The 14,433-nt window shown below is 31.6% G+C and overlaps 1 protein-coding gene across 1 annotated transcript; it reads left to right on the forward strand.

The window, feature by feature from the left end:
• Positions 1–565: 565 nt before the first annotated feature.
• LOC139844263 (probable LRR receptor-like serine/threonine-protein kinase At1g67720) lies at positions 566–7,415 on the forward strand. Its single transcript, XM_071834480.1, has 14 exons — positions 566–650; positions 1,525–2,562; positions 2,644–2,776; positions 2,868–2,939; positions 3,056–3,124; positions 3,219–3,290; positions 3,725–3,793; positions 3,925–4,079; positions 4,855–5,078; positions 5,193–5,319; positions 5,406–5,474; positions 5,849–6,035; positions 6,431–6,566; positions 6,944–7,415. The coding sequence occupies exons 1-14, from the start codon at positions 566–568 to the stop codon at positions 7,271–7,273; spliced, it is 2,766 nt and encodes a 921-aa protein (XP_071690581.1). The 3' UTR covers positions 7,274–7,415.
• The last annotated feature ends 7,018 nt before the right edge of the window (positions 7,416–14,433 follow it).

Consider the following 14,433-nt stretch of genomic DNA (forward strand, 5'->3'; position numbering starts at 1 on the left):
CAAAAAATAAATATAAAAAACCTACCTTTGACATGATGAAATATTGATTAATTGAAAAAGTAAAAATAGTATGGGTCGAAAACATTTCGTTGATTCGTTTCACTAAAGAGTTCCAGAACCCAAATCGACTATGTTAAGTTTTACAGTGGAGTCCACATGGGCTTTGTCAAAAGTGGGCCCTCACCAACTTTATCAGTGGCCGGTAAGTGACTCTCTCCCATGCACTTTTTTCATCACTATCAAACCAAAACCAAACAAAACCCTCACATAAGTAATTGAATCATCATCTCTTTCACTAAAACTCTAAAAGATTTTTATTCTAAATCAATAGAAACATTCTTTCTTTTATCCATGCATATTTACTCCATTTATTTATTTATTTTCTTTACTTAAATTATAAAAAAAGTTCTGATTTTTATTATTGGTTTATCAAATACTTGTGTTTACATCAACTGGGTTCAATAATGCAGTCACCTTTTTTCATCTTTATTGTGCTTTTAATGTTCTAATAGACTCGTTATTCCTTCTTTTTTTTCTTTATCATCAAAAAAATATAACAACTCATATGGGGACTAATTGTTTCCTATTCTTGACATATTTATTTGTTCTTGTTCTTAATTTTTTGGACATAACCACTGCTCAAGTTCCAGGTATGATTTGTTTTTATTCTTATTGTATGCTTAATTGTTTATGTTATTCTGTATGTAATATGTTCTTGTTTTCTCTGAATATAATTGCTTAATTATTTGAATTTATGGTAAAATCTGAAGTTTTCTTGATGGGTTCCTTAATTGATGTAGGTTTTGTGGTTCTCTTAGAGCTTCAATTTTTGTTACTGTTTTTTATGTTGTTTATATGGTTTGGTGAATTGAATGATTTGGGATGATGTAATTGTTAGTATTGAATGTGGGTTTGTACCTAAAGCGGGCGAATTTAGTTATAAAAACTATACATTTGAGGTAAAGTATCTGAATATTACTAATCTAAGAAAAATTTGAGTTTAAAACTGTGCCCTAATTGGAATATGTATTAACTTTAAGTCATGCCTTAGTTGGAAAATAATGAATTTGTGGTAGGTAGGTGTTTTCGGTTACCAAATATCTCGTTTTAGAGGCGTTGTGCTCAAAACCTGCTTATTTTTTAAGTGAAAAGCGATTAAAAATAAGCAATTCGAAACATCCCCTACAATTAGATAAACAGATGCTGTAGAATCTGGATACTTACATAATTTGATCTCAATAATTAGTTTGATGCAACTCCTTACTCATGTCTTCAAATGGTCCAAATCTGTTTATCTTGATCCTAAATTTCAAAGGACGAGAATCATGCTCATTTCTAGGTTGAGACTTTAAACTGATAATTGCGATTATAGTTCAAACACAACCAATGGCTTACATTGTACCTTTCAAATTCCAGATGTCAATGCCATAATAATGTATTCAAAAATTTAGATTACTTATAAAATCATTTAACTTGTATAATAATATTTGGCTTATAATTGACAAATTAGTTCATGTGAAACAGGTTTTGTAAGTCTTGACTGTGGTGGTCAAAGCAATTCGACAGATAATCTTGGCCTCGAGTGGACTCCCGATAATCAAATCATTTACGGGATCACAAGTAACATATCCGTCACAAATGAGACGAGACAACAATATCAAACCGTAAGATATTTCCCAGCAGATAACAGAAAATATTGTTACACAATTAACGTTAAAAGTAGGACTAGGTATCTTTTACGTGCAACATTCTTATATGGTAATTTCGATAACAACAATGTATACCCAAAATTTGACATTTCATTGGGACCGACTCGTTGGGCTACAATAGTCATTTCCGATGCTAATACGATCGAGTCTGAAGAACTGATCTTTTTAGCTTCTGGTTCAACTGTTAGCGTTTGTTTGTCGAATGCAACAACGGGTCAACCGTTTATTTCTACACTCGAGCTCCGGCCTTTCAACGGGTCAATATATCTTACACAGTTTGAAAACCAATTTTATCTTAGTGTGTCTGCAAGAATCAACTTCGGGGCAGAAAATGAAGATCCGGTAAGGTATCCGGATGACCCGTTTGATAGAATCTGGCAATCTGATATGTTGAAAAAAGCAAACTATCTTGTTGATGTCGCTCCGGGGACGGACAGGATCTCGACAAAATTACCGATCGATATTGGAAAAGATGAACAACCGCCTCAAAAAGTAATGCAGACAGCTGTCGTGGGCCGAAACGGGGATTTGACTTATCGTATGAATTTAGATGGGTTTCCGGCATTCGGTTGGGCTTATACTTACTTTGCGGAAATCGAAGATTTGGGTTCTAACGAGACTAGAAAGTTCCGGTTAGTTCTTCCCGGAATGCCAGATGTCAGTAAAGCGGTTGTTAACATTCAAGAAAACGCGCAGGGGACCCACCGTTTATACGAGCCAGGATTTGTCAACATATCACTACCATTTGTATTGTCTTTTAAGTTTGGGAAAACATCGGATTCTACACAAGGGCCTCTTGTTAATGCAATTGAGATTAACAAATATCTGAAAATAGGTGATGGATCTTTTGATGGTAGGTAAATCAAGTTTCTTTGTTAGTTTAAATTATGAAGTAATTTAAAAATTCTCTTTATTTATGCATTTTTTATTATAGGAGATGTAGCTGCAAGTTTGGTATCGAATTACGAGTCATCTGATTGGGCGCAAGAAGGTGGTGATCCATGTTTGCCGGTGGCTTGGTCGTGGTTGGACTGTAATACCGATCGTGAACCAAAGATTATTGCAGTGTATTTTTCTAGTAAACTTTAGTTTAATTTTAGTTTATTTATTTAAAAGATAATGGTACTCAACTGAAGCTTTCTACCGTTATATGCTCAGTAAATTATCTGGCAAGAACTTGACTGGAAACATTCCACTCGATTTGACCAAGTTGACCAGCTTAGAAGAGTTGTAAGTTTTAATCTACACTTATTGTTCTTCGTTTTTAAGTGACAATCATTTGGTGTTAGTAAATGTATGTATGTGGTGTTTGAACTTACATTTTTTTGTTTGTGTTTTAACTGTAGGTGGCTTGACGGGAATGCGCTTACGGGTCCAATTCCTGATTTTACAGAATGCCGAAATTTAAAAATCATGTAATCGACTTGTTATAAATTTGTCTTTTTACAACTCGTGATTTGATCGTGTTGGTAGTATAACTCACGAGTTTTATGACTTTTGTTTGTGCAGACATCTGGAGAATAATCGCTTGAGTGGTGACATACCGTCCTCGTTGGCAGATCTACCTAATTTAAGCCAACTGTAAGTTTGTTATTACTCCATTTGTCCCTCTATATGCTTTATAACTTTTTATATTACAACATATATAATATATATATCTGAATTCAAGATGCAAGGGAGTGTTTTATAATACATATTAGTATTATGAACATTCAATATAAAATATGCAAGGGAGTGTTTCTAGGTATGCATTAGGTTCATAATTGTCATTTTGGTCATGCTCAGAAAGTTATGAACATTCAAAATTATTGTCATTTATTTAACTAATATAGCAAATGATTAAACGAAATCGCTGATGTAACTACATTTAATAAGAATAATAAAAAGTAAAAAATAAGCTCAAGAATCGAGGATTTGAAATCGAAGCCCCAAATGCCTTGTGTTCGGCATAGTAATCGACTCTCTGTTGTGATTGTTTTGCAAAATAAATGATTTTTTATGACTAACATATACAGGTATCTGCAAAACAATTTGTTATCCGGAGATGTGCCGTCAAGTCTTCTTAACAAGAACTTAGTATTAAAGTGAGTATTATTATTTTTTTCAGGAAAAATATAGTAATTGGTATTCGTGTGCTTTACCGTTATGTTGTTCCACATACATTGAATCGCATGGTCAAAATTATATTGTTTGGTTGCTTATATTTATTTTTCAGCTACACAGGAAATGCAAATCTTAGTAGAGGACGTAGCGGAGGGGGACAAAATAGAAACATAATAATCGGATTAGCAGTGGGGGCTTTTGCCCTTTTCTTAGGATTCATAACATCTTGCATACTCCTTCGCCAACGAAATAAATATCCCAAAACAGGTAAGCTTGCGGAACTCGTTTTGAGATGCTTTTCATGCACATGGACATATGTTATAAAAGATAATATTATATTATTTATGGGTGGTTTTGGATGTGCATTTTGAAAGTGTTTTCATCTGTTAAGGTTTTACTGAACAAATATGAATGGATAAACGATCTAATTTTCGTGTTCATGTTCATGTTCATGTTCATTCGTTAAAAGATAATATGTTTGTTTTGTTTATGTACCTTCATTTAAACGAACGAATGTAGAATTCAATGTAGGAATTAACATATCAAATACTATTTTGAACTTATATATCATCTTTACTATGAAAATCATTACACAAAAACTGATGTTTTAACAATTACATAAGATGATCCAGATGAATTAATTCCAATATTAAGTAACAAAAGCTTATCCGTTTACAATAAGTAAATTGTTATTTATAAAAAAATATGTAGTATTTGAACACAAATGAATTTTAAGAACAGTTATTGAACATAAGTGAAAAAAATGAGACATGTATCCCACTCGTTCATTTGACTAAAAAACAATATTCATGTTTATGTTTGTTCATTAACTGAATATAATCGAACTTCCCCCTGTTAATGAACATTCGGTTTGTTTAGAGTCCTAATCCAGATCAGATAATCAGCTCAAATTAAAGGGGTTTTAGGATAATCCATTTTTAAACACAACTATAAATACCCTAGATGTGTTTTACTATTTTTGCTAACTATTAATATGTTAATTTATTTATTGTTATTATTATTATTATTATTATTTTGGCAGAGGCCAAACATAGGATGCCTGTTATGAGCAATGCAGCAACAGAAGCTGGTCAAAGCTTCACATTATCAGAATTAAGACACGCCACAAAGAATTTTGAGAAGAAAATTGGCTCGGGAGGTTTTGGCACCGTTTACTACGGAAAATTAAATGACGGAAAGGAAATTGCTGTCAAATTACTTGAAAATAAAAATGTTTATCAGGGCAAGAAAGAGTTTGCAAACGAGGTAACTTTTGTTACAACAATCATTTTGTGTTCTTTTACATGTTAAATTTAATTAATTTATCTATAGGTGTTTATTATTGTTACTAAATGTTTACTCTTGTTAATGCATAATAAGGTGACTCTTCTTTCACGAATCCATCATAGAAACTTGGTACAGTTTCTAGGCTTTTGTCAAGAAGACGGGATGGATATTCTTGTGTATGAATTTATGCATAACGGAACACTCAAAGAACATCTTTATGGTGAGTTCGTGTTTATTTTCTTGATCCGAATAAACTTTTTGTGTTCTCTGTTGTTATAAGTAATCGTTATCGTTATATTCATATAGGACCTTTGGCTAGGGAACGCCGGATTACATGGATCAAGCGACTTGAGATTGCCGAAGAGTCTGCCAAAGGTTTGATTTACTAGAATTGATGAATATTTATATTTCTTGATATGGAAACTGCTAGAGATGACAAGATGTTCGGGTTAGGTAACATGTTATAACGGGTCATTTTTAGTACAGGTGGAAACGGCTGGGTCAGATTGGGTCGACCCGCTGACACTTTCTGTATTTAATAAAACGATTTAGGATGTATGCATCAAGGGCTTTGCGTGACCCACTGCCCCGTTTGAAATAAAGTGCAACCCAGATCGACCCTCTCACACATAAATGGGTCAAAGTTGTCACCTCCACGAACTGTACAACCGTGGGGGCGAAGGTGGAGCGGAATCAAGATTACTTTGCGAGTATGTATGCTAATTTGGTCCTTTTTTACCTTGTTTTAGGGATTGAGTACCTTCATACAGGCTGTGTTCCTTCCATCATCCATAGAGATTTAAAAACGAGTAATATTCTTCTTGATAAGAATATGAAGGCTAAGGTTTCAGATTTCGGGCTCTCGAAGCTTGCAGTTGACGGGACTTCACATGTGTCGAGCATTGTTCGTGGTACGCTTGGCTATCTTGATCCCGAGTAAGTCATCTCTAAAAAACATCATCCCATGAAAAATTGCAGATTTTCATTTTTAAATGTTCCATATCCTTAAGTTTCATGCCAAGATTACCTATTTTGCTTGATATCGTATGGTGTAGATTAGGGTTCACAAACTTTTCTTTATTTAATAGTATCCCTTTCAACCAAAATGTTGAAGGTTCAACTCCTGCTATGGACATATTTCGTAGATTATTGTAAATATTCGTGTAATGGGTGTGTGAGTTTGCCTTTCAAAAAAATAAAAAATAAATATTATTTCAGAGATCTGAGATATAGTCAAAGAATGTTCTTAAAATTTGTACAAAATAGAATGTTTCAATTTGCCTGTTATAGTGCTGATGCAGTTCTCGAACTTTGTAATACTTATGTTGTAGGTACTATATTTCAAACCGTCTAACAGACAAAAGCGATATCTATAGTTTTGGGGTCATTCTTCTTGAGCTAATCTCTGGTCAAGAAGCAATTTCAAATGAGAACTTCGGTATCAATTGCCGGAATATTGTTCAATGGGTAAGTCCATTTTGCCGCCCCACATTTTAACATTCAAATGCAAACTTTCAACATATTTACTTAAGAATGGACTGATGACTAGATTCAGCTTACGGGTGTGTTTGGATGACACTATTTAAGAGCTTATAGAAGCTCAATAAAGTAGAGCTTATGATTTTAAGGAGCTTATGATATGGAAAATTACTAAAAACCCCTTCATTATTAATTTACATATTGCTATTTATGTCCTATGTAGTCAATTTACAACAACTTAAGCTCTAGCTAGTTTCGTCCAAACACACCTTATGTCTTTTTATTTAAGGTCAAACGAGTAAGATCAAAAAAGTTTTGCTAATAATCGAGACCCGCGTCTACTGATTGTAATGATTTTATGACAGGCAAAAATGTATATAGAGAACGGGGACATTCAAGGAATCATCGATCCAGCTCTAGGTAACGAGTACGATATCCAATCAATGTGGAAAATAGCCGAGAAAGCTTTAATGTGCGTGCAACCGCACGGGAACATGAGACCTTCAATGTCAGAAGTTATTAAGGAAATACAAGATGCAATTTCGATAGAAAGGGGAGTTCAGGCTGCTGCACGAGAGCGTAGCTCTGATGAATTATCAAGGTATTCCGCGTTGAACATGGGATCTCTTGATTTAGGTGCTAACGATCAAGATTTGACGATTGATGAGTCGTTTGCTCGGCCTGGTCCTCGGTAGCACTGGTTTAACTTCGTACTCGTCCCTTTTTTCGTCTTTTACATGTGTTTGAATTTTGATGTTTGTTACATGATATAATGGTGGTGTTTTGTTTGATTTTATTAGATGTGTGTTGGTCATATTGTAAGTTTTTTGTAGCTTTAGGGGGTTAAGTGTAAATTTGGAGATTTTAAGAACGAATATTTAAATCTAGTTGATTGATGTTTCTATATTTGACAAACCAGAACATAGTACGAGTAAGTTATTTTTTTGGTATAAAAAGTTAATTTAAAATTTAAATATGCATGTCTATTTATAATTTGGTGACCATATGCAATATATTAGTGATTTTTGTGAAAAAATAAATTATACTTGCATTTAAAAAGTTGCTTCATGTAAAAACAATTGTCAACACTTTTTAATTGATTTAAAACATACAATTTGTTATAAAAGTCAATATTGGATGCTAATTTTATTATTATTATAGATATTGCATAGTATATTTTTTTGAGTATAAATATGTGTATTATGAGTTCATAATTCACACACTTCAAACATATATAAAACACATACTTCTCTCATATTCTCTCTATATACTTATTAGTCTATAGTCAAGAACCAGGCCACTAAAGGTAGTTATAAGCCTACTGAATTATAACACGTTATCAGCACGAAGTGCTCCGTATAATCAAGGTTTATCTAAGCAAGCACACGTCACTAATCTAGGTAAGAAATTACTTTTATTAACTTCACTAACATTTATATTTATATTATTTAAGTTATATATGGTCGGTTATACCTCATGAATTATATTTCTGTAATCTAACTTTTATTAACTTCACAAACATTTATATTTATGTTATTTAAGTTATATATGGTCGGTTATACCGCCTGAATTATATTTCTGTAATCTAACTTTTATTAACTTCACTAACATTTATATTTATGTTATTTAAGTTATATATGGTCGGTTATACCGCCTGAATTATATTTCTGTAATCTAACTTTTATTAACTTCACTAACATTTATATTTATGTTATTTAAGTTATATATGGTCGGTTATACCGCCTGAATTATATTTCTGTAATCTAACTTTTATTAACTTCACTAACATTTATATTTATGTTATTTAAGTTATATATGGTCGGTTATACCGCCTGAATTATATTTCTGTAATCTAACTTTTATTAACTTCACTAACATTTATATTTATGTTATTTAAGTTATATATGGTCGGTTATACCGCCTGAATTATATTTTCTGTAATCTAACTCTTATTAACTTCACTAACATTTATATTTATGTTATCTAACATTTATGATTACTTATGCAATTAATCATTATTTATTTCATGCATACTAATGTTTATTCTTAAATTTATTATTTATGCATAATATGTTTATTCTCTTAATCTTCGTATTTATACTAAATGTATTTATACTAAATATATTTTATAGTAATCATATTTATACTAATAAAATTCTTTTATTAAAAATTATTTTAATACAACGGCAACATAACGATCGTTAACATTAATTAACGACGTTACAACGGTCATATATACATAATGGTTGTTAACGTCGATTGACGACGTTACAACGACTATATTTTTCAAATATAAATTAAACATCCCCGTTTTCACATTTTCACAAATAAATCTTCATTTTCTCAAATTACTACTCTCCAAATTTTTTTATTAAAAGATGATTAACTCAAGGATGATTTTTTCTACTGTATTGGTCATAATAGCTATCATCCTTGTTGCTTGTACACCACTAGATGAACCTATATTTTATCCTTCCCTTATGGTTTTATTATTTGTAATCATACCATTATTCCTTTGTTTGCTACTTATGAATCTAAACTAATTCTAATTTCATGTTGTTATTTGTCTATGAAAAAAAAAATTGATTATGATTATGATTATGATTTATGTTGTTCATCTTTCTGAAAATAGAAAATGTCAAACTTATCAAAGCTTGAGTTTGATGCCTTAGACGTATCGGGAACAAACTACACATCATGGGTAATGGACGTAGAAATAAATCTTGGATCATTGGGTATTCTAGAAACTTTAAAAGAAAACAATACTTGTTCCGATCAAGATAAATTAAAATCAATTGCTTTTATTCGCAAACATATTGATACCACCTTAAAACATATGTTTCTCACTATCAAAGATCCACATGTTTTATGGGAAAGTATCAAGAGTAGATTCGATAATCAAAAGGAAATATTACTCCCAGCTGCGAGGGAAGAATGGAGAAATCTAAGGTTCCAAGATTTCAAAAAGGTAAGTGAATACAGCTCGGCCATGTTCAAGATCCGTTCAAAGCTTCAATTCTGTGATCAAGAAATAAGTGATGCTGATATGATGGAGAAAACTTTCTCCACAATGCATTCTGCAAACATAACTGTGCAAGAAAATTTAAGATTGCAGAATTATAAAACTTTTTCCAAACTTCAAACTTATCTCTTAGTTGCAGAAGTTAATAAAGAATTACTGATGAAAAATCAAGAATCACATCCTATCGGTGCGCTAGCATTTCCTGAAGTTAATGCTATTAACAATAATAATAATAAAAGAAGAAATGCACATAGACGAGGGCGTGGACAAGGTCGTGGCCATATTGGCCAAAACCATCATCATGGAAATTACCATAACAATAATAAAAATCATAACTATGTTCGAAATTACCCTTATGGTAATGGTCGTGGTGGTGGTTGTGGTCGTGGTGGTTGTGGTCGTGGACAAAGAAATAATAATCCATAAAATTATAAAATCCAAACACCATACAATCCCACAAATCACAATGTTGAAGAAGGCTCTTCAAAGAATATTGAAGATTCTTGTTACCGATGTGGTAAAATTGGCCACTGGTCTAAAAACTGCCGAACAAATCAGCATTCTGTTAATCGGTATCAAGAATCCCTAAAGGGAAAACGAAAAGAAGCAAATCTTGTGGATGACCTTGATACAAAAATCACTGAGCCAACTTGTGACTACTTTAATGAATAAATTTCTAATATCTATATATATAGATATCCTATTATATGTTCCCGTTAAATAAATGGTTGTAGATTTTCAATCTACACCAAATCTAGTTTACTACATATTTCCTTATTATGTGCTATCGTTTGTAACATGTTTTGAATGTAATATATTGATGAATTATGTACTCATTATTTATTTCTCATATTTTTTTTTTGAAGTTCATGATGTATACTGCTGGAGTAAAAAATCAGTCAAATGGTGGAGATATTTGTATTGCAGACAGTGGTGCCACTCACACCATATTCAAATCTAAAAAATATTTCACTGACTTGAAAGCAACGGAAGGAACTATACATACTATATCAGGTCCTGTGGACTTAATAAAAGGAATGGGAAAGGCAAAATTCATGTTACCAAATGGTACGAATTTTCTGATAAATAATGCCTTATTTTCTCCCATGTCAAAGAGAAATTTGTTAAGTTTCTCTGACATATACCAAAATGGATATGATTATCAGTCAGTGACAACAGAAAATGAAAAATATTTAAGTATCACTGATAAGAATCGTGTAATTGAAAAACTACCAAGTCTTCATTCTGGTTTACATTATACACATATAAATGTACCTGAAGTAAATGTGGTAGTTAAAGAAAAATCATGTGATCCTGTAATGATCAGTTTGTGGCATGAGAGATTAGGCCACCCAGGATCAACAATGATGAAAAGAATAATACAAAATACACATGGACATCCATTGGCGGATCAAAGGATACCTCATGATGCACTTATCCCATGTACATCATGCTCACTTGGAAAGTTGATAATAAGACCATCACCTCTTAAGGTTGAAAAAGAATCACCAATATTTCTTAAAAGAATTCAAGGTGATATATGTGGACCAATTCATCCACCATGTGGACCATTTAGATATTTTATGGTTCTAATAGACGCATCTAGTAGATGGTCTCATGTTTGTCAATTATCAAGTCGAAATATGGCATTTGCAAAATTTCTTGCTCAAATTATTAAATTGAGAGCACATTTCCCTGATTATACTATTAAAAGTGTGAGACTAGATAATGCCGGTGAGTTTACGTCTCAAGCATTTAATAACTTTTGCATGTCTATTGGGATTATTGTTGAACATCCCGTTGCCCATGTACATACACAAAAAGGTTTAGCTGAATCATTAATTAAACGATTGCAGCTAATAGCTAGACCATTGATAATGTGAACAAAACTCCCAGTATCTGTATGGGGCCATGCAATTTTGCATGCTGCATCATTGATTCGCATTAGACCAAGCGCAAGTTATACATATTCTCCCTTGCAACTTGCTTTTGGCCATCAGCCAAATATTTCCCACCTTAGAACATTTGGTTGTGCGGTTTATGTCCCTATCGCACCACCACAACGCACTAAAATGGGTCCTCAAAGAAGGATGAGAATATATGTCGGATATGAAACATCTTCAATAATAAGATATATTGAACCCATGACGGGTGATGTTTTTACAGCACGTTTTGCTGATTGTCACTTTAATGAAACATTATTCCCTAGATTAGGGGGAGAAATAAAAAATAAAGAAAATGATGTTTCATGGTGTGAACCTCAATTAATGTATCTTGATCCTCGCACAAAAGAATGCGAGACCGAAGTTCAAAAAATAATGCATATGCAAGAACTTGCGAATAAATTGCCTGATGCATTTACAGATATAAAAAGAGTGACTAAATTATATATACCAGCAGCAAATGCTCCAGCTCGAATTGAAATTCCAAAAACTGGCAATAATGTCATTCTTGAGTCTTTGCCACGCCAGAAACGTGGGAGACCAATTGGTTCCAAAGATAAAAATCCTCGAAAAAGAAAATCAGCTGATAATGAGGTAAAAGAAAGTGTTCAAGAAGAACTACAAATCAATACTCCTTCTGCAGAGGAGATTGATGATTTCAATACGGAATTTTCAATCAATTATGCACATTCAAAAATATTATGGAACCGAAATGAAATGAAAAATCTTGATGAGATATTTTCATATAATGTTGCATATGACATCATGAATGATGATGATGATCCAGAACCAAAATCTGTCATGGAATGTCAAAATAGACATGATTGGGATCATTTGAAAGGAGCAATACGAGCTGAATTTGAATCGCTCAATAAAAGAAAAGTTTTCGGATCTATCATTCTCACACCTAAAGATGTGAAACATGTGGGATATAGATGGGTTTTTGTGCGAAAAAGAAATGAGAAAAATGAAGTTACAAGGTATAAAGCTAGACTTGTAGCTCAAGGTTTTTCTCAAAGACCAGGAATTGATTATGAGGAAACTTATTCTCCTATTATGGATGCAATTACTTTTAGATACTTAATCAGCCTGACAGTTTCTAAAAATTTAGAAATGCATCTCATGGATGTTGTGACTGCTTATCTGTAACGACCCGGAAATTTCCGACCAAATTTAAACTTTAATCTTTATATTATTCCGACACGATAAGCAAAGTTTGTTAAGTTAAATCTCAAGAATTTTAAACTGTGTTCATACATTCATTATAACCTCGACCAAATTCTGACGATTCACGAACCGTTATATATAAATAGATATGTATATGTATATATATATATATATATATATATATATATATATATATATATATATATATATATATATATATATATATATATATATATATATATATATTATAACTTGAGAATATTAATAAAGTATTAAACGTATAATACTTTACACGAACGTATTTGTTTCAATATGATTTTCGTCGAAATTAAAAAAAAATATATTAAATGATTGAATTATCAGAAACATTGAATTATGATTACAAGTCTCTGTTGAGAGGTCCACTATGATTTGTGAAAATCTATTCCTCTTAACGATATTCAGAATAATTTGTAAAGCTATTTATAAATAAAAACAAAAAGTGTCATTTACGAAAGTTAGACAAAAGTTAGTGGAGAATTGGTTCCCTAATATTCTATTAATCTTTTTTCAAACGTACAAAGACGTTTTCAGTTTAAAAAGAACTTTATTATTAAAACGTATATAACTTTTATAAATATCTAGAATCACATTTGACAACTCATTACTTAACCAGTATAATAAATATAACGATATTTATATTTTATTTCATTAAATATATATAACAATTTAAATTAATATTATACATACATAGTTTTTATACTTTTACTATACTTTAACTTTACCTTTACTTTACTTTTACTTTACTTTAACTTTAATAATTCACTTTAATAATTCATACTTTAATAATTTACTTTAATAATTCATACTTTAATAATTCACTTTAATAATTCATACTTTAATAATTCACTTTAATAATTCATACTTTAATAATTTACTTTAATAATTCAAAAATCTATTATAAATAGAATTCAATAGGTTTCATTATTTCATAGAAACTTGAAAATATATTTCTCTAAACTCTCTCAATCGATATATATATATATATATATATATATATATATATATATATATATATATATATATATATATATATATATATATATATATATATATATTTGCTCTGTATTATTTCAAGATATTATTAGTATACATAAAATATTACGATGGAGTGCTGTCAGAGTGATTTCAAAATAGTTTTTTTGAATGAGTCGAAGCTAAGGAAATTATGGGTTATAGCTATGGAGGTGATGGGTATGGTTCATGGGTATGCTCGTGAGGTCAATCTAGTGTTTTGTCATCTCCGTTGCGTCTACGTACTTTCCTGCAATATTGAATCTCAATATTGATACGTCGTGAATCCGAGGCCAACCTTGCACTTGTTAAATGACGTTATATGTATTTTTACTACGAAATACAGTATTGTGAGTTTCATTTGCTCCCTTTTATATATATTTTTGGGACTGAGAATACATGCGCTGCTTTTATAAATGTTTTACGAAATAGGCAAAAGTACTAAAACTAACTCTACGTGGGTTTAAACCAGAAATATACCCTTAGCTTGGTAACATTAAACTACTTGTCTATGTACGGTAGGCGCAAATCCTAAAGATAGATCTATTGGGCCTGACAAACCTCATCCTGACTATGGGATGCTTTAGTACTTCGAGATTATTTTAAACACACCTGATCCGGTGTACTTCAGAGGGTAAAACAGGAACGTTAAGGCTTGTTACCGGGTGCC

This window comes from Rutidosis leptorrhynchoides, chromosome 4 (assembly GCF_046630445.1).
Source record: "Rutidosis leptorrhynchoides isolate AG116_Rl617_1_P2 chromosome 4, CSIRO_AGI_Rlap_v1, whole genome shotgun sequence".
In the NCBI taxonomy this organism is placed as follows: Eukaryota; Viridiplantae; Streptophyta; class Magnoliopsida; order Asterales; family Asteraceae; genus Rutidosis; species Rutidosis leptorrhynchoides.

Bases quoted from the DNA above. Each gene is read 5' to 3' on its own strand.
- LOC139844263 (XM_071834480.1), top strand. From the start codon at position 566: ATGGGGACTAATTGTTTCCTATTCTTGACATATTTATTTGTTCTTGTT. The intron at 5,320-5,405 runs GTGAGTTCGTGT...ATATTCATATAG, and splicing joins ACTCAAAGAACATCTTTATG to GACCTTTGGCTAGGGAACGC. The intron at 6,567-6,943 runs GTAAGTCCATTT...ATTTTATGACAG, and splicing joins GCCGGAATATTGTTCAATGG to GCAAAAATGTATATAGAGAA.